The 27,559-nt window shown below is 45.4% G+C and overlaps 1 protein-coding gene across 1 annotated transcript in view; it reads right to left on the bottom strand.

Annotated features, from left to right (window-relative positions):
- Positions 1-27,559, bottom strand: part of SEMA5A (semaphorin 5A) — a 474,488-nt gene that overhangs the window by 125,039 nt on the left and 321,890 nt on the right. The window contains exons 9-11 of the mRNA XM_049648285.1: positions 23,451-23,736; positions 20,319-20,454; positions 13,041-13,245 (exon numbers count right to left, since the gene is read on the bottom strand). Of these exons, the coding sequence (XP_049504242.1) occupies positions 13,041-13,245; positions 20,319-20,454; positions 23,451-23,736 (627 nt within the window). The remainder of the gene's footprint in view (positions 1-13,040; positions 13,246-20,318; positions 20,455-23,450; positions 23,737-27,559) is intronic.

Raw genomic sequence — 27,559 nt, 5'->3', positions numbered from 1 at the left:
AAACCAAAAGAAGAGGTTGTTTTTTGTTTGTTTTTTTCATATTTGGGGTAAAGTAATGACAGTGGGGGGGAGGGCTGGGTGATGAGAAGGATGGCTGGATGGACAGATGGACAGACAGGTTCTCACTTTCCACCTACCTGCACATTTGGCAATTATTATCATTTCCTAAGGCCATCCAAGGCAAAACGAGGGAAGGAACTTTTATTCCACATTGATTTTTCTTTGGCCTAGATGTGTAACTGCCTATGTAATTATCATTTCAGGTTTTCTTAACTTAGGGTTGGGTCGGTTCAGCTGTCTCCATTCTTCCTACAAGGTTCCATTAGTAACAGTCACGTCCTCAGCTTCTCTGAGCAAATACTTATTTTTTTAAGTTTTATTTTTTTCATTTTTTATATTAAATATAATTTATTGTCAACTTAGCTTCCCTACAACACCCAGTGCTCATCCCAGCAGGTACCCTCCTCAATGCCCATCACCCACTTTCCCCTCTCCCCCCATAAACCCTCAGTTCATTCTCAGTATTTAAGAGTCTCTTATGGTTTGCCTTCCTCCCTCTCTGTAACTTTTTCCCCCTTCCTCTCCCCCATACTTATTTATTGAACAGGTAAGTCAAGTCAGGGAAGCACTGGCCCCTAAGGACATCAGCTTGGAACACCACCCCCTCCTTAACACCATGAGAATTATATGGTTCCTTGATAAGAACGCTGCAACATCTTTTTGTACGGGCAATTCTATTTAAAGACCGTAAAATACCTTATTTAAAAAGCAACCGTGTGCCCATCTCTCGTGTTTCAAAAGGAAAGAGGGATGAAAATTCTATAAGCCAACCAACAAGTGAACAGATTTTTCATCTCACTGTGAAACTATGCTATTTCTTGGAGGACAAAAATTAAAAGAAATTCTTCTGTTGACATCTCTGCAAATGACAAATACTGTTTCCTTCCATCCACCACAGGTTTGTTTGCAGACACGTGCACTGTCAGTAATTGCGCCACCGTATCAGGCTGTTCACTCAAATCACAGTTGGCTGCAGACTTCCTGGTGGAAGGGAGTACGCTGCGTTAATCCGCCATGATGATCTGGGGACAGCCCACTTTTTCTAATGGCTTCCAGCGGGGACACTAATAGGTGTGCCTGGCTCCCTCTACCTGGGCGTTCTCTCACTCCTGGGTCCGTCAGATCCCTTTCACACCAAGGGATTCTTCTATCCACACTTCCTCTTCGGAAGGCTAACGTGCGAAGAAACGATGGGGTGTTTTTTCTTCCGGTCCCTCTGCTGTGTGACCGCTTCTGAACGAAAGCCTGTATATAATGTCACTGTTAATGACATTTTCTCATGCAGTGGAGACTGTGCCTAGTCCTTCCTAGTCCTTCTGAGGGCCTGCTATCTGCTTCTAGAATTTAATGACCTAGAGGCCAAGGCTTAAATCTGCTCAGCAGCGGCTGGCCATCGCTGCCGGGCAAACATTGTCTCTATAGGTTAGCAAGGAGATGCTTGCGCAAAGACTGAAAAAGGGAGATTTTTAAAACCAAGGCGTAGACAACCCTACAAGGAATCTGACGGCCTGATCAGATGGGCCTCCGCTGTGGCCCAATGACCTGCCGCCTCTGCAAAGCCCCCGTGACCACGGCCATTGTGTTAGATGAAATCATTACAGAAAGATTTACTCTGAAGACAACATTGCTTTCAAGGGACAAAAGACGACCGACGGCACCCTGGCCATCTGAGTGGAACCCGAGTTTTCCTAGCGCACAGATTCAATTTGCTAACGTAACAGAAGCCAACCATTCCAGATTTTATAGTACTGACGACAATTTATTTTTTTCTGATTGAACAGCGGAGACAACGGCCGTGTTAGGCCCGTTGACAGCAATTTCACGTATTTCTCTAATGCCCGCCTGCAGCGTGGATGCGCACCGGCATTCTAAACTTCTATCCCTTGCCTTCTCAAAGGAAACACAAAACCTCATCCTGATCCTCTGTGCTCAGAAGTCCACGTCAATTGCTTCTGGAGGGACTCCTGAAGGTTCCCCTGGGGTCTGGAACAACTGAGTCAGAGGTGGCACCCCCTGGGGGAGAGACGCAGCCACCTCACCGCCTGTAGGGTGGCTGGAGGATTCTCCTGACATGTGTGTTTGTCCCTCATGTCAGGAAAACAACACGCATCTAGGTCACGGTACAAAGAGAGGAAGGAGGAAAGAGCGAAGAGATACGGTACGTTGTTGACATCATCGCCTCGCAAAGTCTCCAGGGAGAAAGGGTTCCTCTGTTCCTCTGCAGCGGTGGAGATGTGGGGCATTGGGCAGACACCAGTAAAACCTCTTTGGGGTTTGACATCCTCTCCCACAGAAACGATCTAGGCATATTACCCAGATATCTGTAGAAACAGGAGGACAGTAGGTCTGGGAACGGGAGGCTATCGTACTTCAACTCTAGTAACGACCACGAAACCTTAACGAGATACGTCAAATGTGAGCATCAGTCGGGATTTATGTGAAGACCTGGGGTGAAGAGAAATGGTGTGTATTTCTTCCGCCCACAGACCACAGCACTTTACTACTTGAGGCAACTTGCAATCAATGCTGATCATGTGCAACAAGCAAGAGGAAGAGTAGAAGACTCAGCAGGGTCTCTGACACGACAGGTGGGGGGAGAGAAGGCAGAGAAGAAAAGAGCAGGAAAATGGGCCACTCCGTAGACGCCAGGGCGGACTGCATCACATTTAGAGGAAACCGGGACAGCCACTAAGTGGTAGCATTGAACTTATTATTGTGTGGGTGGGGAGCTGGGCGTAAGCAACTAAAATTATTCGGAAAACATGTTTAAAAACAACACGTCTTAAAATACAAGAACGAACGCTCCTGTGTTTAGTAAAGCAAAACAATTAGTTGTTCTTATGCCATTTTAAGTGGCTTGGCGTTTTTAAATTGTTTTCAACAGTACACTTTCCATTTTAATTGGGCTTCACATAAACTAATACAAAAATGCAAATTTTGTTCATTGAGTTCTGGTCATTGAGAAATGTCAGCGGAACAGGAGAAGGCCAGGCTACACACCTGACATTTGGCTGCAAGGTCAGATGCAAAGTGGCCAAGTACCCTCAGGTGGATTAGTGTCCTGGGGCTGCTGAGATAGAATACCACATTCTGGATGGCTTAAGGTACAGAAACGTATTGACTCGCAGTCCTGAAGGCTAGAAGTCTGTACTCCTTGAGATTCTGGGCAAAATCCTTCCTTGTCTCTTCCCAGCTTCTGGTGGTGGCTGTCCATCATTGGTGCTCCTTGGCTTGTGGCTGTTCATTCCGGTCTCCGTCTGTGTGGTCACATCATTCTCCCTATGCGGGTCTTTCTCTTCCTCTTATAGGGATACCAGGCATATCTGATAAAGGGTCCACCTGACTCCTATGGGGCTTAATCTTAACTACTTGTACCTGCAAAGACCCTATCTCCCAGTAAGCTCACAGTCTGAGATAATGGTGGGTTGGGTGGGTTGGGACTTCACCGTGTCTTTTGGGAGGACACAATTTAACCCATAACGCCGGGTGGTTGGGATTTTCCTACACGGCTATTATTCCCTGCAGTTATTTTATCATTAAACTCAAAATTTGTTAAATTCTATCTGAGGAACACTCAAACTACATAATGCTTCCTTCTAGCCTATGGGAACACCTTACACAAACAGACACACATAGAGCATGTTCAGATTAAGTTTGGATTTTTGATGTCCAGCGAGAAGGACAGAATTAGGGGTGACTGTTGCAAAATCTTCCCAACAAAAGATGTGCACAACTTCACGCTTGCTCGTGACACCGACTGTAAATCGTGAGGGAGACAGTGGGTGATAATGGCCACAGAAATGAATGACTTAATTTTTAGTGCCCACAGGGATCTCCCTAGAGCCTCTCAAGTCTTGTGTACTTCAGTCCTAGGGACTGTTGGGGCCTGTCCTTCACTCAGCAGCGTCATGTTCCTCTCTACAAAAGGGGAACTGCAGGGCTTAAGAGAAGGTACTGGAAGGAACTGCACCCAGGGAGATAACGTCTGGAATGGGATTTTTGCATTTGCTAATAAGCTAGTCCCCAATCGTTACTCTTACAGGAGAAATTTCTAGAGTACGCAGAACATTGTTTCTTTCTCTGTTTTTTCTACAAGCTCAATTGGGATTTTCCTACACTGCTATTATTCCCTGCAATTATTTTATCATTACTGATTTCTGGATTTTAATAATGGTTGGTAGCAAGTAACAATAAATACATATTCTATATTCTATTCTATATTGAAAATATATTTGAAAGAGAAGAAAGGGAGGGTAGGATACAGCCACTCACTGGCTATATTTTCTCCACGGTACTCATGGAAAAGCCACAGGAAGCATGAGTGCTGGGGTCCCATCTGCATTGAGGCGTCTCCTTTCTCCTCCCTGGGGTTATTATCTGACCCCAACCTCTGGTGGCCCTCAGAATGTCACCCATTCAGTGACCCTTTCTCCTGTACAGTGGGCCTTCTCAGTGAGACGATTCCCATCAGTGGCTGCAAACTTTCTAAAGTCAGATTCATGGAGTCTAATCTCTACCAAAAAGACTCAAAATGGCACTTTCTAAAACATGAAAGTCCTTGGAAGTGGAATTCTAGTCTCTACCTCCTACTTCCTAAAAACCATTAAACACAATGGATCCCACTTGTTTCCCTTACAAATGACTTGTTAACGCTGAAACCTGGCCTCCCTCCTTCCTTCTTTGTGCTGTACTTTTCCCCCAACCGACATTTAACCTAACCGTTTTGTGGTTTGTACCTCTCTCTGAAATACGAGCTTCTTCCTGGCTGGGAGTCTACTGTGTTCACAGCTCAACCCTCTCCAGGGAATCGGGGCCCCACATTTCCAGTTCTTCCTTCTTAGAAAAGGTTGTCAGCAATCACTGTCCTGCCCACAGCAAACAAATCAGGAGTTACTAGTGATCTTATCCATTTCCTCATCCTTCCATACTTCCAGAACATACACTAAATCTGTTAACTTTTCTCCACAAAAATCCCCAAGAACAGTGTTTCTCAAATGTTTTTTCCTTTATCTCTCTGACAAGGAGACTCTTCACAGTTTTGGGTTTTTTTTTTTCTGTACTTGTCCTCCAGCACAGGAAATTTTAATACTAAAGACTATATATACACTATATGTATTATATACAATATATATATATATATATAGACTATATATACACCATATATATAAAGACTATATATACACTATATGTATATATATGCTACTGTATATATATAAATATAAATTATTATATAAATATAAAATTAATATAAATATAAAATTAATATAAATATAAATATATAAATATAAAATAAATATATAAATATAACATATATAAATATAAATATATATAATATATTATATATAAGTATATAATATATTATATATAATTAATCTGTAATTAATTATATATAATATATAAAAAATATAAATATAAAATAAAACATAAATATATAGTTATATATATATATGTTTTTGCTTATGCAGTGCGTGTATATCTGTGCTCTGTGGATAAAGGTAAGATATTTTTGTCACTCAGGAATCAACGTCTGCCTCCTTAGGGGCAATATCGCCCCAGTTACAAGTGCATGCCTCAGTCTACCCCACCGCCGCCAGTCTGTTAGCCACTCCCGCCACACCCATCTCCTCCTGGACGTGGATTTTGAATTAAGTAGCCTTGAGCACAGACCAGTCTTCAATACACAACTGCAGTGAAATGACATGTCCCTATAACGATTGCTTTCGCATAACTGGCAAATCTTGCAGCAAAATTATACTGATGCTCTAGACCCAAATTCTCCCATTTCTATCCTCGGGGCTACCCTCCAATTCATTCTCCAGGAATTATGGACAGTGACAGCTGGAAATACTGATTGCTTCATGTTACTTCCTTTCTTTACAAAATGTTCAGTGTTAGGGGTGCCTGAATGGCTCAGTCGGTTAAGCGTCCGACTTCGGCTCAGGTCATGATCTCACGGTTCGTGAGTTCGAGCTCCGCGTCGGGCTCTGTGCTGACAGCTCGGAGCCTGGAGCCTGCTTCGGATTCTGTGTCTCCCTCTCTCTCTGCCCCTCCCCTGCTCATACTCTGTCTCTCTCTCTCTTTCAAAAAATAAATAAACATTAAAAACAATTAAACAACAAAAACAAAATGTTCAGTTTTATTATTCTTGAGTGATTATAGGTTGAAATCTGAGTAGCTCAACATGGTCTATAGAGCTCATCTCTTCTTCTATGTCTGCCTATGTTTGTAGCCATGCAGCTCTACGGGGTTGAGTGAAGTCTCCCTGACTCTGATTGCCTAGAAAACAGAGTGTGAAGCAGGCTTAAGAGCTAATGCATGATTAGGGGGACAACCCCAGGGCTGCGTGTGTGAAGGAAGAAAAGAAGAGTATATTGTACACCAGGAGCTAATATTAAAAGAAAAAAAAAAAGGAAGCAGGAAGGAATGGGAAGGAATGCCCTGTGAGGTGTCACCCTGGGGCCACTCCCTTACGTCAAGCTACAAAGAGACATGTGCCTGGCTACTTGCCTCGGACAGCCCACCGGAGGGGAAAAGAGAAGCGAAACGCATCAGCTCGTTTCTTCCCATGCCCCGCATCTCACTGGGTGAAGCTCACCTCACAGGGAGTTGAGCTCCCTGCCTTTCTGAGGGCATCTCCCCGTCCCTTTTGCACCTGCGTGAGAAGCGGGACCCCATGCGAGTGGCACGATGTCTCATCCAGGTCCGGAGGTGGCAGGGGGCGCCTGGCCACCAGCCAGTAGGCATCAGTTGGAAGAATCCCACGGTCCTGCCGGGAACCCATCAGCCATGGTGGTGGCTGAGACAGCGAATGGCTGAAGGCCCAGGATAAAGTAAGGCAAGAGAAGCTGAGCACACGCTCCGAGGGATGTCCAATTCACAGGCCTTCTCTCAGCTGTCCCAGCATGCTGTGCTCCACCAACTCTCACAGCCCTTGCTTACCCTTACCGTCAGGTCCTATAGGGCATCTTCATTTCTCTTTATCCGAAATTAAAATGGATTCTCATCCCAACACCCATCCTTTCCCCATGACCTCTTTCCTGAGGTTTCTCTTCTGATGTTTCTTCCTTTGGCTAGAAATCAAGGTTTTCTGTTTTTAAGGTAGGAATCACGGACACTGGATACCGTGAATCCTCCTTTACTTTTGAAGGAAAGATTATCCTAGAATAAAATCCTCGAGTCACATTTAATTTTCCTCCAGTTATTGTATACATTGCTGTGCTTGCAATCTGCTCTTAAGGCTTCCACTGCTCTGTTTTACTTTCCATTATTTCTCAAAGCTGCTCTATCAACTGTTTGGTGGAATCTAAGCAGGAACGGGTCTTGTCTGGGGCTTGTAAAAGAGACCCCTGGCATTATTTTTTCTCCTCAATAATTCTTTATCTTTGGGATTTAAAAATTAACCTGGCTCTATCCAGTGCTCATTTACTCTGAATCAATATTGCTGAAACTTGTTGTGCTTTGAAATTTTCAGACCCAATCTTCCTTTTTTTGTTTTTGGAGAAATCGTTCCTTGTAACTTTGCTGGCCCCTTGTCTAGACCACCAAGTTCTATTACAGATGATTTCTGACTTTTTTTTTTTTTTTTGCCTGATAATGTTAATCGTTCTGTACTAGCTGGCTGCATCTTCAACATTTTCTGTCAAAGCAAGTACCAGATGTTCTCAGACAAGTTAGCAAATCATAACAGCAGCTATTGAAAGGAACAGTGAACGTATCCGTTAGGCTCATGTTGGGTAACAGATTTTATATCTGCATCACAAACAATTAGAAACCAGTCACAGTGATGTCAGTGCCTAACCACAGACAGAGGTGAGATACATCTGTTATAGAGAGATTCTAGGTCAAAATTATTATTTCATCCAGAACTGCACAGCTTGAATATGGTCCAGAAATGTACAGCGTTAAGTTCACCTGGGAGCCTGTTAGAAATCCCAGCTTTCTGCATAATGTAGAAACTTGTGGAATCCCTATGTTGTATACCTGAAACTAATGTAATATTGTGTGTTAACTGTACTTGAATAAAATATAATAAAAATAAAATTTTTAAAGTGAAATAAAATTTGTAATTTGATGTTAGTTCTCTTATCGGTCCAAATAATCCCAGCTCGCTATACTGAATCAGAATCAAGGTCTTACCCATTCTCAAGTGGAACAAACGCTGATTTAAAATAGTACTCTAGGGGCATCTGGGTGGCTCAGTCGGTTAAGCAGCCAACTCTTGCTTTCGGCTCAGGTCACAATTTCACGGTTCATGGGTTCAAGCTCCACGTGAGGATTGTCTCTCTCTGCTCCCCCACCCCCAAAGTAAATAAACAACAACAAAAATACAGTACTCTAGAAATAACAAGGGTCTGAATTAAGGGAATAAGTTTTGGAAAAGTAAAACGGATGGTTCACAGAGGGGGCAGAGGGTTTGAAACTCCAGGATGTGCTGCCTGAACAAGAACGAGAGAGAATATACAGGAACAGAAGCAGATCTGGGCAATAAAGATACACATTCAACTACAGACACACTGGAACTGAGGCAAGGTCAAAATACAAGGAATGTACTTCGTCCAGGAAGGGATGGTAGAACCCCTGAAACTGAATGGTATTTGCAGGGAGGCAGCATAGACTAGAACCACCGTGACAATGGGCAGGGCCTGAGTCATAGCCACACATGAGGGGCAAGCAGGAAAGACGGAATCCAGCAAAGGAATGTCACGGAGGCAGAAGTGCCAGAAACGATGGCATTCGCAGGTCAAGTAAGGAGGAGAGCCGCGGAACACATGAGTGGTCAACAGGGCTCTAATTTTATCTTTGCAGAGAGAAAGTGAGCAGCTGTGTGCACGTGAGACTCAGTCACTTAGCAAGTCCGGACGAACAACTTCTAAAGGAGTTGCCATATGCCAATTTGCCTCTTGCTCCGAGAAGCCCTTCAAAGAGGTAACTTATAAAACAGCAGCACAGTCATGGCCCAGATAATGTGCCTAGCCCTGCCTGGCTGGATCTTCAACAAGACAGAGACGCGAGCTATAGCTAAGAGACCAGGGCTTGTCTGGAGAAGGCCGGTGGACTCGGGGGCGGCGGGCGGCAGGGATGAGACATTCAAGCTGCGAGAAGTACCAGGAACCACCGTATGGCCAAGGTCTATTTCGCGTCGATTTTTAGATAATGCTGACAAATAAAATAAACCAACTTTCAAGTGGCCATTGGCAGGTTGTCTCCAATGCCTGTTAATTCAGGTAAAATCAAGGAGGGGCAGGGGAAGAAAATACACTTAGCACCAGACCTGGATTCCCAAACCCAAGATAGCAAGTTGACTTGAGTAGCAAGTTAGGAAGCACTCTGCTTCATGTTCGATAGTTGTCAGTGCTACCCTCATCCTCTACCAGGTGAGCATTTATGAATTCCTGGGTAAAGATCCAGAAGGTGCTGCAGTGGACCTGGAAGGGCCCCAGCCACGTGTGCTCAGTATTAGCTTTAATATCAAAAAGGAGGAATGTTCCTGGTTTGCCTTGATGGGACTCTACTGGGAAGACATAAATAAAAGACCACATCAACATCAGCCTTTAGAATTTTAAGTCAAAATCTCTAATCTTTATCATCCCTACCTTACTAAACCGGCTCTTAGCAGGTTTAGTATAAACAGACTGGCATTTTGGAATATTTTGTCTAATATTCCACTTATACATTTCAATTCCTTGGGAAAATAAAAGAAACCTGTATGTTGGATCATTAAAAATAATACCATTTAAAACTAAATTTTATTCTAAATTAAAACGTACAAAAGAAGGGATTAGTCAGTGCTATAAGAGATGCATGAAAAGATCCAGAACTTGACTGAGACATGAAATTTGTAATTGATATTAGTCCTACAGTTAGAATTATCAAGCTAGTCTAAACAAACTTAAATACCATCTATGCATCTAGCCACCACTGGAACTCTCCGAGCATCTGCTCCAAATCCCTGCACATGGTTTGAGGACTGCTCATGTTAGGACCCCACATAGCCCTGGTTATTTCTCTGTTGGAGGGGACCTTCACCCCCTGGAAATTCCTCTTCTTTTGAGTTTAACAAAACCCGGACTAGTGAGACGTGGAGGCTGCAGGAGAGTTCTGTGGTGTGGCTTCTTCCCCCGTAACCTCAGCCTGTGGTTCCCGTTAGCGACATCTTGATGGATGCCATGACTGAATTTGTAAATTATAGATTAAAATCTGAATCAGGTGTGGAGAACAACAACAAAAAAAAGGAACCTCTGTAAGACACATGCGCTGAATGGCACATGGTGCATTGTTAACGAGCATCATATTTGCAAACCTGGAGAGGAGACAACCCGGGTAGCTAGCAACTGAGTCCGGAGCTAATCCCCTAGCTGCCTTGTGGGAGGAGGTGGGAGGGGGTTCAGGGGAGAGCAGGAGCCCAATCAGGAGGTCACTCAAAACAGGCGCAAGCAAGTTTCTAGAAAGATATACTCTTTAAAAAGCCACGGACGTTGACCACAATTTCATCTTAAATTCACAATTTACCCAAATTGATCTGTTGTGATTGGATTTAGATTCTGCGCAAGCTTATTGTCTGTAATAAAGATCTTCAAGGAGCACCTGGGTGGCTCAGTCAGTCCAGCGTCCGGCCCTTGATTTCGGCTCAGGTCGTGATCTCAGGGTTTCGTAGGTTCACACCCCACATCGGGCTCTGTGTGCTGATAGGGCTGAGCCTGCCTGGGATTCTCTCTTTCTCTCTCTCTCTCTCTCTCTCTCTCTCTCTCTCTCTCTGCACCTCCTCCACTCACACTCTTCCATCTCTCTCTCAAAATAAATAAGTAAACTTACAAAAATTTAAAAAAGATCTTCGAGTATTTTATTCCTGTGGGCAAGTTTTAAAAAGTGGTAGAAAAAGTTGCTCACTGCTAACGACTGAATGTGTGCGTCCTCCCAAAATTCATACTGAAGCCCTGATCTTCAAAGCAATGCTATTTCGAGGCGGGGCTTTTGGGAGGTCATTAGGCCGTGAGGGTGGAGCCTCCATAAATGGGATTAGCGCTCTTTTAAAGAGACACAACAGAGATGATCTGTTTCCAGCGTGTGAGGACACAGCAAGGAGTTGGTCATCTACGGAGACTGAATGAGGACGAGGACTCTCACCAGAAAACAAATTGGCTAGCACCTTGATCTTGAACTTCCAGCCTCCAGAAGGGTGAGAAGTAGATTTGTGGTTTAAGCCCTCCACCCCCACCCCATCTATGGTATTTTGTCACGGCAGCCTGAACTAAGACACCAGACACAATTAAAGGACAACGAGAGTGCCATCAGAAACCCTCAGAAGCTCGCTACAAATCATTATAAACACAAGGAAGCAAATCCCACCTTGTTAGGGCCTTGGTTGTGGAAAGGTCAGAATGCTCAGGCTGAGGCCCCTGTTCTGTACCAACCAGCCTCATCTCCCTTCGCCACCCCCACCCCCAGGTACGGATGAGGGACTCAACAGCCGCCTGGAGTTCCAAGATGACTCTATTCTCCGTGGCACCAACCAGAACACTTATGAAGAAACACTAGGGAAACTTCTGGAAAGGTCCAGTTCACTCATTCCTCAACCGGCCACACATCCAGCCCTCTGTGGGGCATTAAGGATAAAAATGGCAGAAACCAAGACCTGATTTCTTCTTATGCTCTAACGAGCAAGACACACACTGCAATGGTAATTCTGTCTCCTCTTAAAAAACACCACAAACTTGAACTCCCAATCCCTTAGGATACCATATCAATCCTCTCTCTTCCAAGCCTTATTCATCATGGGTGTTCCACCTAACTTCCTTCCTGCTCCTGACCATAGAGGCACTCATGGCCTCCTTTGTCAATCCCACAGTGACATCCCTGTCCTTACCTGACAACACAGGGGCACCGCCCCCAGCTGACCACTCCTGTACCTTCGCTGTTTCCCTCGTCCTGAAAGGCCAGGTCTTTCTCCTTAGTCAGCTATCAGCTTAAATGTCACCTCCTGGGAGAGACCAACCCTCAACAGCCAAGGATGGGAGCCCCCTGCCTCTTGCTAGCCCGTGGCTCTATTCATATTCACGGCATAAGCCAATCACTCTCTCGGTCCTTCCCCTCAGCGGCTGGCTGATGTTTGGTTGTCCCCAGGAGAGCAGGATGTTGCCAGTCTGTTCACCATCTGACTCATCAGTGCTCATACGAACCGCAAAATAGTAAAAATTCAATAAATGTTGGTGACTTCCCGAATAAAATCAACCAGTAGTGGGTATGAGATATTATAAACAACAAAGACAACAGAAACTGTGTTCTGTGAGAAAGGGGTCATTAGACAGGGCACTGGACAGAGGATGTAAGGATGGGGGCGGGCTCCGTGGTGAGGGGACTCTGCACGGGAGGACCTGAAGGCAAGGAAAAGCTGAACAGGTGTGCAGACTGAGACACGGTCACTGAGGCTGGTCTCAAGCACCCTTTCTGTGCCAGACGCCTGCCTCCAGTACCCAGTTACCTTGGAAACTAGACATGTCTAGCTGTCATCTATAATTTGATAAATAGTGTTGCCGGTTTCTCTTCAAAGTATTTTGTTGTTTATGCCTCCAAACATATTCTTCAAAATTCTTCTATCTACATCCTACACCAGGAATATCTTGCGAGCACTGTTTGAATCCACTGAAAATCATTATGATAATCCCAGGATAATATTGCACCCAACAATGCCCTCCAATTGCATTGTCTTAAACTATACAAATGAAAATGGTCTTGCCAAGAAAAGCCTTATTTTATGAGCACTTAAGAAATGACAGTTAAGAAGCCAGGCGCTGTCTTCCCAACTAAAATCATGGCCAATGTAATGTAAAAAGAGTGAAATTAAGTTTCCTACGAGAAACACAGAGGATGACGAAGACAAGGCTGGTTCGTGGGTTTTGTTGGGTGACAAAGAAGACCGACTTGCGGCTGGACGTAGAAATCTCATGGTTAGGAAACTCTTCAGGGGAGGCGCCAACTCCTACCTGTGGCCAGATAGATGATGTGGACGAGCATGTCCCTGCCCTGCACCACGTCGACGGCCACGTGGGAAAAGCGGCTGTTGTCCTCCATGAAAGAGGGCACCGAGGTCACAGGCTGGACCACCTCGTGCATCAGGATGAACTTCTGAGCATCCTGCAGATTCCTTTCGGTCAGGTTCATGTACAGGCCCTGGTCCACCGTGCCACACTGCAAGGGAAAACAGGCCGTTACGGGGACCGGCCACCTGGACACGCACAGCTGATCCTGGCCACCCTGGAGGTAGGGGGAATCGGAAGGTTAAGAACTTCAGTGTGCAAACATGTGTGCTTCTCTGCTCTCTCCAAGCTCCCCGACCCTAGTGTCCCTCCCATTCTAGATTTAAACTCATCACATCTGGGGAGTCTCTCAACTCCATTACAGAAATATATGATCAGATGTTAAAAATTAATCCGGTAGAAATCAGTGCTGACTTTAATCTGAACGCATAGGAATGAAAACTCCCCATCACGTGTTGAAGTTACATAGAAGCTGTCTGGCCAAGCGCACACTACTGTATCTGCCTGTGAATCAGGTGCCAAAATTGAAAACGCAGCGGTCGAGAACATCATATAGATCTATTACTATCCCTACTGGAACGGTGGGTCTATAAGCAAGATATGGATTCCACGGAGATAGAATTAGGCCATTTTAATCTGTCAATTAAGTAATATTATTCCAGTAAATTTCACATGGGTACAAGGTACTGGTGGCTTTATTGCCTTGTGCTCATTCTCTAAGCCAGAGGGAGGGAGGAAGGGAGAAGCGGAAAGAGGAGGGTAAAGGAAGAAACCAGGAAGAAGAGGGGAAGGAAAGAGATGTTGAGACAGAGAAGCCACCATGAACATGAATCTGGTATATAAAAGGGGGAAAAAAATCAGGCCCGGCAATGCTGAGAAGGGAATCCAGAGCTGGGCTGTGGAGAGACGGGCAGGTACTGTGCAGCATGGTTTTGGGCAAGGATAAAGCAGACAGCGGGGTGGGAAAGGGAGAAAAGCTTTCCTGGGGCAGAGCACACAATCAGAGAATCCCCACTGATCTTTCTCAACTCTTTCCGAAGCTTGAATCCTGGGACCAGCAAAGACTAACCCCCAGCAGAACTTCCCATAAGCAAGTTTGATAGAAACAGATTTCCCTGTCCATATCATCTGAGACTGCCGTTTATAACACGTCATTTCTAATACTTGGTTTTATCACAGGTTACAGGGGGAAAAGTGTAAGATGGAAACTGCTTTTTAAAAATAGATGAGGGGCGCCTGGGTGGCTCAGTCGGTTAAGTGTCCGACTTCAGCTCAGGTCATGATCTCCTGGTCCGTGGGTTCGCACCCCGTGTCGGGCTCTGCGCTGACAGCTCAGCGCCTGGAGCCTGCTTCCGATTCTGTGTCTCCCTCTCTCTGCTCCTCCCCCACCCATGCTCTGTCTTAAGAAAGAAAAAGAAAAAAGAAAATAAAAATAGGTGATAGTTTTTTGTAGCACTTGATAAAAATGCCCTACATGCTGTAAAATGATAAGCCGGTTGTAAAATTAGAGAGTGTCAGAGAGAAATGGATCCCGAGTCTTGTCCAATGTGCAATGTCCCATTTCCTTGCAGGGACAGCCCCTATGCCAGGCGATGGGTCCACAGGTGATGGGATCACGGCCAGGCGAAGGGCTCCGTGCTGCTGCCCCAGGAGCCATGCGGTCTCAAGTAAGACGCTGCTTCTCAGCCTCTGTCTCTACCTATAAAGTAGCTAGAAAAACACTCGCTCTATTCACTTCCCAGGGCAGTTGTGAGGCCAGCTGAGATCATCAGTGGAAGGCATTTGTAAATTAATTGAAAGTGCCTGTAGATGCCAAGGAACAAAACAGTGTGCCTGGCAGAGAAGCCATTCAACCAATGGCAAATCTGTCTTGTAGTAGGACAGCAATTCTATGGTGCACTGGGCTTCAGTGGCCAGAGGGAAATGCATGAATAAGTAAAGGAAGGAATCAATGGGTGAATACACAGGCAGCTGCTCATGGGACAGGGGGCTGTGCTAGGAGATTTCACATCGTCATCATATTTAACAGTAGCACTTAAGGGACAGGGACGTTGCCTGTTAACAAATGTGTTACAAAATGAAAGTCCTCTCCCAGACTCCGTCTGAGGTCTACCCAGGTGAGCTCTGGCTCTGAGAGTGACTTTGTGTTTGCCAGATTGCTCTTCCTGAAACCGATGACGGTGCGTAAGCATAGGTGGCACTTAGTTACCTACTTGTTGGGTGAAGTTTAACACACAGGTTTTGTGTCTTAGGCACAGTGTGTGGTTTTTGTTGTTGTTTTTTAATGCATCGCAGAAATCAGGAGTCATAACACAAAACTGAGGACCTTGTGCTGCCCTCGAGGAATCTGGGGGTCTGCGAGAGCCTGGGGGCCTCCTTGGACTAGAGCTGGGTAGTAGGACCACTGACCTCCCCTTATCATTTTTTTTTTTTTACCCTGGACCCCATATCTTAAGTCATCAACCTGAACTGCCATTGTGATATCGTGACTCGTAAGAAATACATATTTGGTTTTTGTCCTCTTTCTGACACACAGCTTCTAAAACCATGGGAATTTTTTAAGTGTCAAGAGCAGTAAAGATGCCTTTTGTCATGTTAATGAGGCACCTCTGGGCCAGTGGGCTAGAGACCCAATCACATAATTAGAAGATAGGGAACTTTCAGCCCACCCCTGACCTCCAGGGAGGGGAGAGGGGATGGAGACGGAGTTCAATCACCAATAACCAATGATTCAATCAATCTTGCCCATGTAACGAAGCCTCCATAAAACCCCAAAAGGGACAGGGTTCAGATGGTTTCTGGGTTGGTGAACATGTGGAGATTTAGGGCTCAGAGAGGGCACGGAGTAGCTCTGTGCCTTTCCCCAGACCTTGCCTGGTGTATCGCCTCCAGAGTTAGCTCATTTCATAACAAACCAGTAACCTAGTCAATAAAATGTTTCTCTGAGTTCTGTGAGCCCCACTAGCAAAGTAATTGAACCCAGGGCAGCGATCATTGGAACTTTCCATTGGTAACCAGAGGTTCCGAAGCACAGGTGAGGAACTGGACTTCAGATCAGCACCTGAAGTGGCAAGAGGTGGGGCAGAAGGCTTGTAGAGCTGACCCTTGCACCTGTGAGATCCGATGCTCTCTCCAGGTAAATAGTGTCCGAATTGAGTCGAATGGTAGGACACCCAGACGGTGCTGGGAAATTACTTCACAGTACGGGAAAAACTACCACACATCGGAACTGGGTAACAACATCGTTGGCCAGGAACTAATTTTGAACTCTGCTCTACGACATCTTGGTTTATTTTTCCAGCCTATAATAAATATCTCACCCAAGGATTCTTTCTCATATTTTGAAGGCTATTTAGATTTACAGTATATATTTATTGGGTCGTAAGTAACCCATCTAGCTCTCTAATGTGCTGCAAATTCTCTAGCTGTGCCTCACACACTGGGTTCCCGCAGGTGTCTCTGTGACACCTTGGGGACTCCGTGCAAGAGGGTAACAAAACAAATGTCACGGTCCTCAAGTGGGTTACAAACCACAATGGTTGTCTTGCTAACACTTCTGAAAGTAATAAAGACAGTCATTCGACTCATTTTTTTAATGCTATAATACTCGCATTTTTGTTTGTTGCAGAGACAATAGATCCCATCCTCTTTCCAGTTTGCTGGAGTTTTGCACAGCTCCACAACCACCCGGCCTCGTGCTCAGAGTGCCCGATCTGATTGGCTCTCTTCTTCCCATCTTACTGCAAATGTGCACTGTGTATCACAGGGTCCCGAGGACCTGGTCAACCCCTTCATTTGGCCCAAGAATGACCTCCTCATCTGTCTGACCACTTAAGGGTCTGTTTTCCATTTTAGCTCCATCATTTCTGATTGGTGGTTGTCAAAAACGCACAGAAAATTGCGGAGTCTGTTCACTGGGTCTGGATGGTGTTTCCTGTTACCGACCAATGCTGTTTTCCTAGTGAAGTTCAGGGCGAAGATGACTTGGACCGCAGGCTCTAACGGGGTAGGCTTCCACAGAACTACTTACGGTGGTTTCTAGATTGCAACTATAAAAACGCTATCTTTTGCTGTTTTGTTATTGTTCTCAATTGAGGTTTCTGTATTACATCTTGCAAAATGATGCACTGTCCTTCCCGACCCATTCTTCTTCCTGAACCTGAATCACATTTCTGTTCCTCCAACTAACTTGCTACTTCTTATTATAAATGCTGCATAAAATTCCAAATGTCACTAGGCAAACAAGAATGGAAAAAATTGAACCACTTCTCACTGTTGGTTACTGCAAACATAACGACTAGTGGAAGGATCCTTAATTCAAAATGTATTCCCACCCTGTGCCAGCTACATGGTCTCATGAATATCAGTAAGGATGCCAATGCTATCATGGTTATCAAATACGATAAACCAAAAGAAAACCATTGGTACATTTTTGTACCAGAAAATATACAAGGAATTGTCATCATCTAAAATTTGAGTTCCCCTGGGGCGCCTGGGTGGCTCAGTCGGTTGAGCATCTGACTTCGGCTCAGGTCACGATCTCGCGGTTGACGAGTTCGAGCCCCGCGTCATGACAGCTCGGAGCCTGGAGCCTGTTTCGGATTCTGTGTCTCCCTCTCTCTCTGACCCTCCCCCATTCATGCTCTGTCCCTCTCTGTCTCAAAAATAAATAAACATTAAAAAAAATTTAAATTTTAGTTCCCTGTAAATCTTAAATTCTACCCTAACAAGTTAAGCCCAGCTAAGCAAGCTTCCTGCCTGAAATGCATGTCACATTTGTGCAAGCTTCATCTGTTACGTGGCATGAACCTACTCCCATCTCATAAACGTGAGTAAGCCTCACCGTGTGACACTGGCATTATAAAACCAGAGGCCCGTGGCCTTAGGAAATGAGAGATTTTGCTGTGTGCTACAAATATGTTCAGACAAAAGGGCTAAAAGTTATCCACTGCCTGGAGGTGGTAAGGCATCAGGGGTTTATTAAGTCACTGTTCATTAGGAAGACTTTTGCAATAGAAACATCAAGGCATTAAGAGTACACTGTAAATAAAGGGAGCATCTTCGTTAATTGTTTTTCACCTTCAGGACTTTACAAAGCACCTTCTTAAGAGGAATGATATATTCCACCTTCAGGATTTTACGGAGGGCCTTCTTAAACAGTTATGCTGTACCCCATCATCTGAGGACAGGGAGAAATTCAGATGGAGACTCAACAAAGGGGCAAAGCGTCAGTGTTCAGTTGATAATGACATAAACCGTCTATGCCATGAGGAGCCGTGGTCACTTCAGGGTTGGTTCCCACTAAGCTGTTAGTCGCTTGACCTGTGATATGAATCTCTTTGTACTGAACCGGTACTGAATTTTCTGAGTAGCGGGGCTAGGGTGATAAATATAAATCGGTCACTCAGTTTCCTGACTTCTAAAGCGTGGATGACGATGCCTACCTTACAGAGCTGGGGAGAGGAGACAGCAGGGCAGGTATATAAAGCATTGACACAATGTGGAACCCCAGAAGGCACCCAGTGAATGGTCCCTAAGAGTCACCTTCTCCAACTACATTCTACAGTCAGCAAGGCATATTAATCAATATTACCAAAGTTTATTCCTAAAATATTCCTGTGCCTTCGTATCCCACTTTCCTCATCTTATTGATGAGAACGAGAGACAGAAGATGCTAACAGAATGCCCCAGTAAAGCATCAAAATGGCAAAGAGGTTGTAAAAACCACCCATCTGTCCCCGATCCCATGCTCTTAAATTACCAAAAATTTAATTAAAAAAAAATTCTTTCAAAACAGTTACAATTGAACGGCTCCTGCCAAAGTCCAAGGAAAGTATAAAATAATTGAACCCTTTCTATACTCCTAGTTTTCTCAAAAGCCAAAAGTTTTAGGTGGTGGGATGATCAACCAGAACGTGGACGCCTGGGTACAGAACCCAGTTCTAACTCGGATTAGTTACGGTAACTAATGGTCTTTTAGCCAGAAGAGGGTGGGGCTTTGCATCTGAGGACTGGCGTTGAGATCTCAGCTCAGCGACTGATCAGCCAGTGTCCTTGGCCTGACTGAATCTCTGCACGGAGGCTCGGCACCCCTCTCTGTCTGCGGGAGAATTTGTCACTGATCCCAACACCGTTGCCAGCGGGCAACATGACGAGCACAGAGTCTTGAACGCGGCGGTACTAAAAATTACACGCACGATGACGACGACAATGATCGTATGAGCATCCGTGTCAGAAGGGGGGCCCTCGAGGGAAGCCTGCTGCTGCGGTCTGAATGTTTGTGTCTCCCCCAGTTGCATATGTTGAACCCCCAACCCTCAAGGTGGCTGTCTTTGGAGATGGGGCCTGGAAGGGAGTAATTAAGGTTCAGTGGGTTCACAAGGGTGGGGCCTTGATCCCACAGGATTAGGGTCTCCCCCCAGTCACTGTAGAAAGGCTACGTGAGGACACAGTCAGACGGTGGCCATTTTTAAGAGAGGAAGCGATTCACCAGAAACTGAATCAGCCAGAACCTTGATCTTGGACTTCCAGCCTCCAGAACTGTGACGAAACATACGTCTGTCATTCACGCCGCCCAGTCGGTGGTATTTTGTGATGGCCGCGTGAGCAGACTAATACACCTGCTGATGGACCAGACATGAGGAAATCACATTTCTTTTGGTCCCAGCTTCTTCTGAACATCGGAAGATGAGAGAAAATGACGTAGAGCCCCTTATAGCTCAAACATCCTGCAATTTTGTGATTCGTGAGCTAATGGCCACCACCTGCTCTGCTTCCCCCCAGCTGCATCATCACGTCCCACTCACCCCGACAGGAAATCTCCCCACGTTCACCAATTAGTGCTCTAATTCTGTTTGTGCGTCTCCACTGCTCTGTGCCCTGGGCTCCATTCACTACGGCGTCATTCATTAGGGATCAGAGCTTCTGGGGACACAGGGTCCGCCATCATTAGCACTAATTGAAGCTTGGCTTCCCAGCCTGCTGCTTTATTCTGGCCTTTTTCAGCTCAGCCTCGGCGTCCCAGCTGACAAAAGGCCCCTTTTCGGCCCGGGGCACCTCAGCTGACAAAAGGCCTCGGCCATATTCTGTGAGCCAGGCTGAGCGTGGGCACGTCCGTGAGGGTCAGGGGAGACCCCAGCTGCGTTGTGCACGTACCCAGCTTTACACTGTCCCAGGCTGTCTACACAAGAGGAATGAGTGCCTTCCCCACCCCCCTGAAATTACCTGGAAGTTGGGGTTGGGGTTGGGATACGGCAGCCAGGCGGAGCGCGAGTTCTCCTGGTACTTGAAGGGCCCGTTGAAGGCCTGGGAGATGGCACTCAGGTTGAAGACACACACGGCCGAGGCAGCGATGCTGTTCCTGGGGGGAGGGGGAGGGGGAGGGAAGAGAGAGGAAGGGGGGCAGGTCAGAGTCCTGCGGGGACCCCTAGCGCAGGCACCTTCCGGAGAACCTCAGGATCACAGTGTCCTAGGTCCCCCCCCACACAGGGATGAAGCCGAAGCAGTGACTGATGTCACTCTGTGGTCTCCTTGTGGGAGAACAAACACTTGGGTGCAGAAACAAGACTATTTAGCGGTTATGACACTTCTAATCCTGCCGGATGGGATTAATTCACTCAGCCGCAACAAGAGGACAGAGGGTTGTAAAGAGCCGTATGTCAGGCCTTTTAAAAACAGGAGGAAAAAGACGTTCTCCTCCGGGGGCTGGAGCCTCTCAACGGTCCGGGTGGCTCTTGTCCCAACTGTTCATCTGGTTCTTTCAGACGGCGGCGGGCAAACTGTGGCTGCTGCTCCTTTTTGTTAGATCCCCAGAGAGCGGTGTCTGTTTGCAAGCCTTTCAAAAATAATCAACCGAAAGCATTTTGCAAAAAGTCCCTGTCAGAGACCCTTCATTTATGTACATTTTTTTTAATTCGAAAAGCATTTTAAGTCCGAAGGGTCAGAGAGAAAAATTTGACATGGCACCGACATAGGAAATCTCGAAACCTTAAATCAGAGTTCAGGCTCTGCCGAGACAGCTGTAAATGAGAGGCTCTCAGGAGTCCGGCGCCCTTTTGCTAACTGTGGAAACAGCAAAATATGGTCTGGTTATAGAAATCTGCTTTTTTCGAGCACAGCTCGGGTTTTTGCTGTCTGTGAGCCACCATTTTTAGACACCCGGGAACACGACGGTAAAACCTTCAGCGACTCCACGCGGTAGTAAGTAGGCCATTTCCTGCAGCCCAGCTCATGGCCAAGGGGTGAGAAAACCACCCAGTCCTAGGGCAGAATGAGCGAGGGGAGTGACCTTCATCCCCACTCCCCAGTGCTAAGAGACCTTGATGAATATACAGAGGCAAAGCAAACGATGAGCAGCAACACCAGAGAGCTGAGCCACAGCGTGATGTACTCATCCACTGCTGGCTGCCCCCCATCATCATTTTCTTTCGGTTTGGAGCAAGTCTTGTCAAGAATGTGGGTCATCTGTCCAGAAGGTAAGATCAAGGCTGAGACATGAGAACGAAGAGAGGCGGGGCGTATGGTGGAACTAGAAATGGATGGATCCGAAAGTTCTTCCCAAGACCTGGTGAGAGTAAGTGTTTGAGACAGAAAGGAAAGATCTAGCAATTCTACCTATAATATAGATAGATAAATGATAGATAGATAGATAGATAGATAGACACATAGATGATAGATAGATAGATAGATAGATAGTAGATGATAGATGATAGATAGATAGATAGATAGATAGACAGATATAGATAGATGCTATATACTGGGTGATGTCCAATATGATGGACACTTGCAACACTAAACAAATCGTCTGGAATAGTCTGAAACTTATTTTTGCGAGTGTCTAAATTGACCATTGAACAGTCCAGACGCAGTATTTCCATAACTTTTTAAATTGTCTTTGCCCAGAGCCAGGGGAATGAACAGCTAAGTAAGCCCAGCTCCCATTGTGTGTAAAATTGATGTCAAGTCAGCAACTGAACATTCATCTTGGGCAGCCGACGCAATTTCTTAAACTGGGTTTTGGAAAGCAAATCAGCTTCAGAAACTATAAATTGATTTTTTAAAAGAAACGTATCAAGGAGGGAAAATAAGCTCTGGGGTTGAAAACCAGATTTACAATGAAGGTGGTCATGGTGGGGTGGGGGTGGGTGGGGCGCCATCCATTTCAGCCTTCTTCTAACTTCACGTCAGAAAGAAGACTCTTCACGGAGTAAATGTTATTATCGAGTGACTGTTAACACTTAAGCTCAGCAGGGGAGAGGACAGAGGGATAGAGTAACATGGAAGAAAGGAGCAGATCAAGGGGTTCTACACCAATTCCTGGGTAGGCATCCTCGATTCTCCCAGGACCCCGGGGTTTCCCTGGGATGCAGGACTCGTCTAGATGCTGAAGCTGGGACGATCCCAGACAAGCTGGAATGGCTGGTCATCCCACACTCTTTATCAGCACTTTCAAACTGCCTTGATTCCATTTTTTCTGCATTGTTAAGTTGCCAGAATAGAGACTCAAAGATGGTCCAAAGCAGAGTCCACACTGCGGACCACCGTTACCACTGAAAGGGGGCCCAGAGTCTGAGTATGAAAAGGGGATCTGTCACCCCCGGGGGCGGGATGTGATCCTGTTGAATCTTTCACCGCACACCAGCAAAGAATGGGAAATAGATGTGGGTCACGCTACAACTCCACCAGAGTAAGAGTGAACGAAAGATCAGGAAACTTCACATGCTTTCCCTTATCCAAAATTTATCAGTTCTGGAGCTAGGAGTATCACCTCCCACAAGAAAAACAAAAAGATGTTATCGTTTTTTTCAAGGATATTTTTAAAGTACAGTCATCATTTTAGAAAAGCCTGCCCAGGTTAGCCGTCTCCTAGAACAACGGTTGAAAATGCAGCTACGGGAAAGTGACAATGTGCGTTTCACTTACGACCGGAGGTGTGGGCACGAAATATACTACTCAAAGATCAGACTCAGAAAACACTGCCTTCATTGTGCCCAAGTGCGTAACTGCATGTGGAAAAAAAAATGCGTCTAATATGTACCAGCATTTCAGACAGTGCCCAGAACACATCGGTGAATCAGGAAGGAGAAAATTACAGTCGGGTAACTTGATGCTACAATTACCTAAGGACAGACTGAAACTTTTTTTGCTTCACTTTATTTCCCGAATACCAAGTCTCAGAAATCACACTGTATTTGCATAATATTTAATTCATACTCAAACATTTATTTGGCCGTTGGCCCAGTAAAATAAGAAAGATTTCCTTTAAAGCAACTTTCCAACTTCTCAAAGGTCAAAGAACAGCAGACGCATGCACAATGGACAGAGGAGCAGGGAAAGAATTTTCTTCCAGTTACTTACACGTTGGTCGTAAAGATGCCATAGATCAGATCCAGCTCGGGCAGGAAGAAAGTGCTCTGCAGTTCGTTGTAGTAAAAGGGGACCTCCCCGGGCCGGGAGCAGTTCAGGCGAGCCTTCATGAACGTGGTCCAGGTGTCCTCCAGTAGGAACCGCCCCCCGATGTCATTCTTGCAGACCCGGGCAGCTCTGGAGAACACGGTTTTCCCACAGTCGTGCTCCACGGCATTTTCTCGGAAAAAGAAGTAGGTGAAATTTCCGATGTCATAAGATGACACGAAGTTTGGTTCTGGAGACAAGAGGGAAGAAGAAAAGTGTGAACATTCATATGGTATCTCTGTATGTCTTACCTCCTCAGTGTTTTTTCCAAGGACACGTGCTTTTGTGCAGACAATGCCTGGCTCCTAAGGGACGAACGAGAGCCCCATGAGCAGCTCGGTGACCTGTGCTAGGGACAGAACACTGTACGCAAGTCCTAAATGACAAGGAATCGCCCGCACGATTCCACACATAAGCATCCTGAGTTAACACAGCACCCAGTCACAGGACACTAATGCCATCAAAACTGGGCAGCAACTTTTGCAACAGACTTTTAAAGCAACATATACTAGTTTATTTGTATATCCTGACATGCTCTTCAGAAAGAGTGGGACGGGGTGCCTGGGTGGCTCTGTAAGGTTGAGCGTCTGTCTGACTTCGGCTCAGGTTATGATCTCACAGTTCCTGGGTCTGAGTCCTATGTCGGGCTCTGCGCTGACAACCTCAAAGGTCAAACAACAGTAGACTCAGAGCCTGGAGCCTGCTTTGGACTCTGTGTCTCCCTCTGTCTCTCTGCCCCTCCCCTGCTTGTGCGCTTTCTCTCTTTCTCTCAAAAATAAATAAATAAATGTACAAAAAAAGAAAGAGTGGGAGAAAATGAGATGAAAAATATGCAATGCGATTCAGAACATAGGAGCACCATGGTACCCTGTTTGTGTACAAGACAACAAAATTCTTTGATCTTACTTGTACACGGGAGTATGACCGACATAATTTATGTGCTTTTTTAGCGAGAACTTTAAGATGGTTTTCATTTGTGAAAACTGAAATAAAAACTGAAACTATCAGCTTAGTGTCCTGAATTAGCTTTAGCAATTCCAGTTACTATGGTGACCATGTAACTGTGAGAATCGACTCTGATTTTCTCATTTCTGGGTTGCTGGAGAATCCATATAGAAGAGCGGAGTGTGTCGAGATGGGGTCACTGCCTTCCAGCTTCCTGGTCTCATAATTAGCTTAAAAATAGGGATTCAGAAAGGACAAAATTATGGCAGAACCTTTACTCAATCGCCAAGCTCATGAAGAGTTTAAGAATCCTATAGTTTGTCAACTGAATTTCATATTTACCATTCATAGTGTTATGTCCATAGCTTCTTGTTTGAGCCCATTGATGATAGAAATGATACCCTTTCAGACACGGACACACCTTAACATTTATCTTTATACAAATTCTAATAATCAAGTTTGATTCTTACTCTTTTTTTTTTCAATATATGAAATTTATTGTCAAATTGGTTCCCATACAACACCCAGGGCTCATCCCAAAAGGTGCCCTCCTCGGTTCTTACTCTTTCCTCTATTGTTAGGAGCTTACTATTCAATCAGCCAGTGTCTCAATTTTATAGGGCCATTAAGATAATATGGCGATAAACCTTTGCGTTCAAAATAAATGGAAAGATACACACAACAACTGTATCCACAGGGACATATTTCAGGGACAATTAGTTTGGGGAGGGGGCAATTCAACTGGCCTTGGACTTTGCCAGATCCAATTAGATTGTTCCAGCAGACATGTTACTGGCACAACGACTAAAGTATGTTTGGCCACAAGACAACCCATTACTAGTAACGGTAAGACACACAGCAGGCCCACCTCCAATGTGAAATGCGGACACTGATTGAGAGGTGGCATTGACAATACTACCATCCTGTCCAGAAAGCTGTCGCCAGTTTTCAAGTAACACATATGTTGGATATCACCCCCGAATGTCTCACTTTAATTCAACTTTCCATTGTAGAGCTGTAACAATATTCTTTAAGTTGTGTAAGTTGTACATGCAACGTGTCCTCCTCCCCAGTCCATGATATTGTTAAGTCATTTAAGCACATGAAGTAATAGAGAACTCAAAAAGAACTGATTTTCATTTATAAACTGCCAAACATGCTATTATGTTACAGCTGCTTTAACCTGAAATGGATAGAAAGAAAACTGGACTGCATTACAATGTGGGAGATGGAACTCAGTTATATTGTCTGTACGGTATGCTTTAATACCGGAGAGAGATGCTCACAAAGCAGGAGGATACACATCTCTGACCGGTGTTCTGGGAACACACAGCAAAATATTGGGGAGCTTTTTGAATCTGTGTTCACCGAGCCTCCAAAAGAGAATTACTCATTGAAGGAGACCCCAAAAGCAAAGATATGGAACAAGTGCCAAACTGTATTTGGTTTCTGAAGAAAACATTCACCTATATGTTTAATTCGAAAGGGAAGACTAAATCGTTTCAGAACGTGTCCCGCACCCAGGCACTCCAACCAGGTGGTACAGTTTGATCGCTGTACTAAAAACAAACAACAACAACAAAAAACATCGTCCCGATCATCATCATCAACAACAAGGACCACAAAGCTTATCTAAAATGGAGAAAACAGGGGCGCCTCGGTGGCTCAGTCAGTTAAGCGTCTGACTCTTGGTTTCGGCTCAGGTCATGATCTCACGGCTCATGAGTTCAAGCCCTGCCTCGGGCTTTGCGCTGACGGTACGGAGTCTGCTTGGGATTCTCTCTCTCCCTCTCTCTCTGCCTCTTCCCTGCTCGTGCTTCCCCTCTCTCTCTCTCTCTCTCTTTCTCAAAATCAATAAATAAATAAACTTCAAAGATAAATAAAATGGAGAAAACAAAGAAAGAAGGTGGAGGACTGGATGTGTCCAGTCTAGGGCCACAGTTACTAACACAGGTGGATGAGGCTGGGCAAAGTCCACAGGATTTATGAAAACACCCTCACAGAGACCTACTCCTGCTACTGGGGAAAACAGAATGGAAACCAGAGTAAATGTCCCTAGGAAGACTTGAGCAAGAAAATGAGAAGAGACAAAGGTAAAAGTCATCTTTCATGGTTTCTTCCAGTCAAGGTTGAGTCTGTTAATCTTAAAAACAGCTACAGAATGCTAAGGCTCCCGTGCCAGGCTCCATGCTCAGTTCTTCATACTCCTCTGCTCATTCAACTCACAAAAGCCATAGAGGTAGGTGCTGTGTTACTACTCATTGGTAATCTGTCCAAGCTCACACAACTAGCGATGGGCATGGGGTGGGGGGTTATGTCCTGGATCTGGACAGTCTGACCACAGAGCGTAGGCACTTACCATTACACTACACTGAAACAAACAAACAAACAAACAAACAAAAACAATGGGCTACGAGGGAATAATTGACTCTGCGTGAACCGCATTCAAGAATAAAAGTTAGCGTTCTGGAAAATGCTTTAGAAACCAAAGCGGGGAGCAGGTTTTCTCAGAAAGACAAATGCCCAGATGAAACTTACCCTGCAGCTATCAGGGACATCAGGAATGACACAGGGAAGGAAGAGCAGGAGGAAGGAGCCAACAATCCAAGGGCTTATTAAGCAAGAATCCTGCTGGGACGCGTTTGTCCGGCTCCAGAGAAGCTATTTCAGATGGCGCCACCACCGCCCCAGAGAGCCCTCGAGTGCCTGTTGGGGCATCGAGGCCACGTTCATAGTCTGCCCCACGGGACCACCTCACTCAGATTTCTGATCGAAGGGGAAGACTGGGTAACACCACGCAGACTGGCCCACAGCCTCCTCTTTCCACAGAGAACCTCCACCGTCTCTCCAAACCACCCTGAAACAATTCTGCAATAGGATGACAGAGCGCACTTTAGACAGAAACGCTCGAACGCATTATTTCCCGCCAAGAAACTGGGGAAGAGCTTGTGTTCAATGTGTAGCAGACGCTGTTCTCTAACCCAGCACAGGCTGCGGGTCAATTTAGTCAGGGAGCTAGGCGACCCTCGGAGACGCATCCTGCCGTCCTGCAGTGGTCCTTCAGGACG

Source organism: Panthera uncia (genome assembly GCF_023721935.1).
Source record: "Panthera uncia isolate 11264 chromosome A1 unlocalized genomic scaffold, Puncia_PCG_1.0 HiC_scaffold_17, whole genome shotgun sequence".
In the NCBI taxonomy this organism is placed as follows: Eukaryota; Metazoa; Chordata; class Mammalia; order Carnivora; family Felidae; genus Panthera; species Panthera uncia.
The sequence above is the reverse complement of the archived record's forward strand: the minus strand, read 5'-3'. Positions and strand labels throughout refer to the sequence as shown.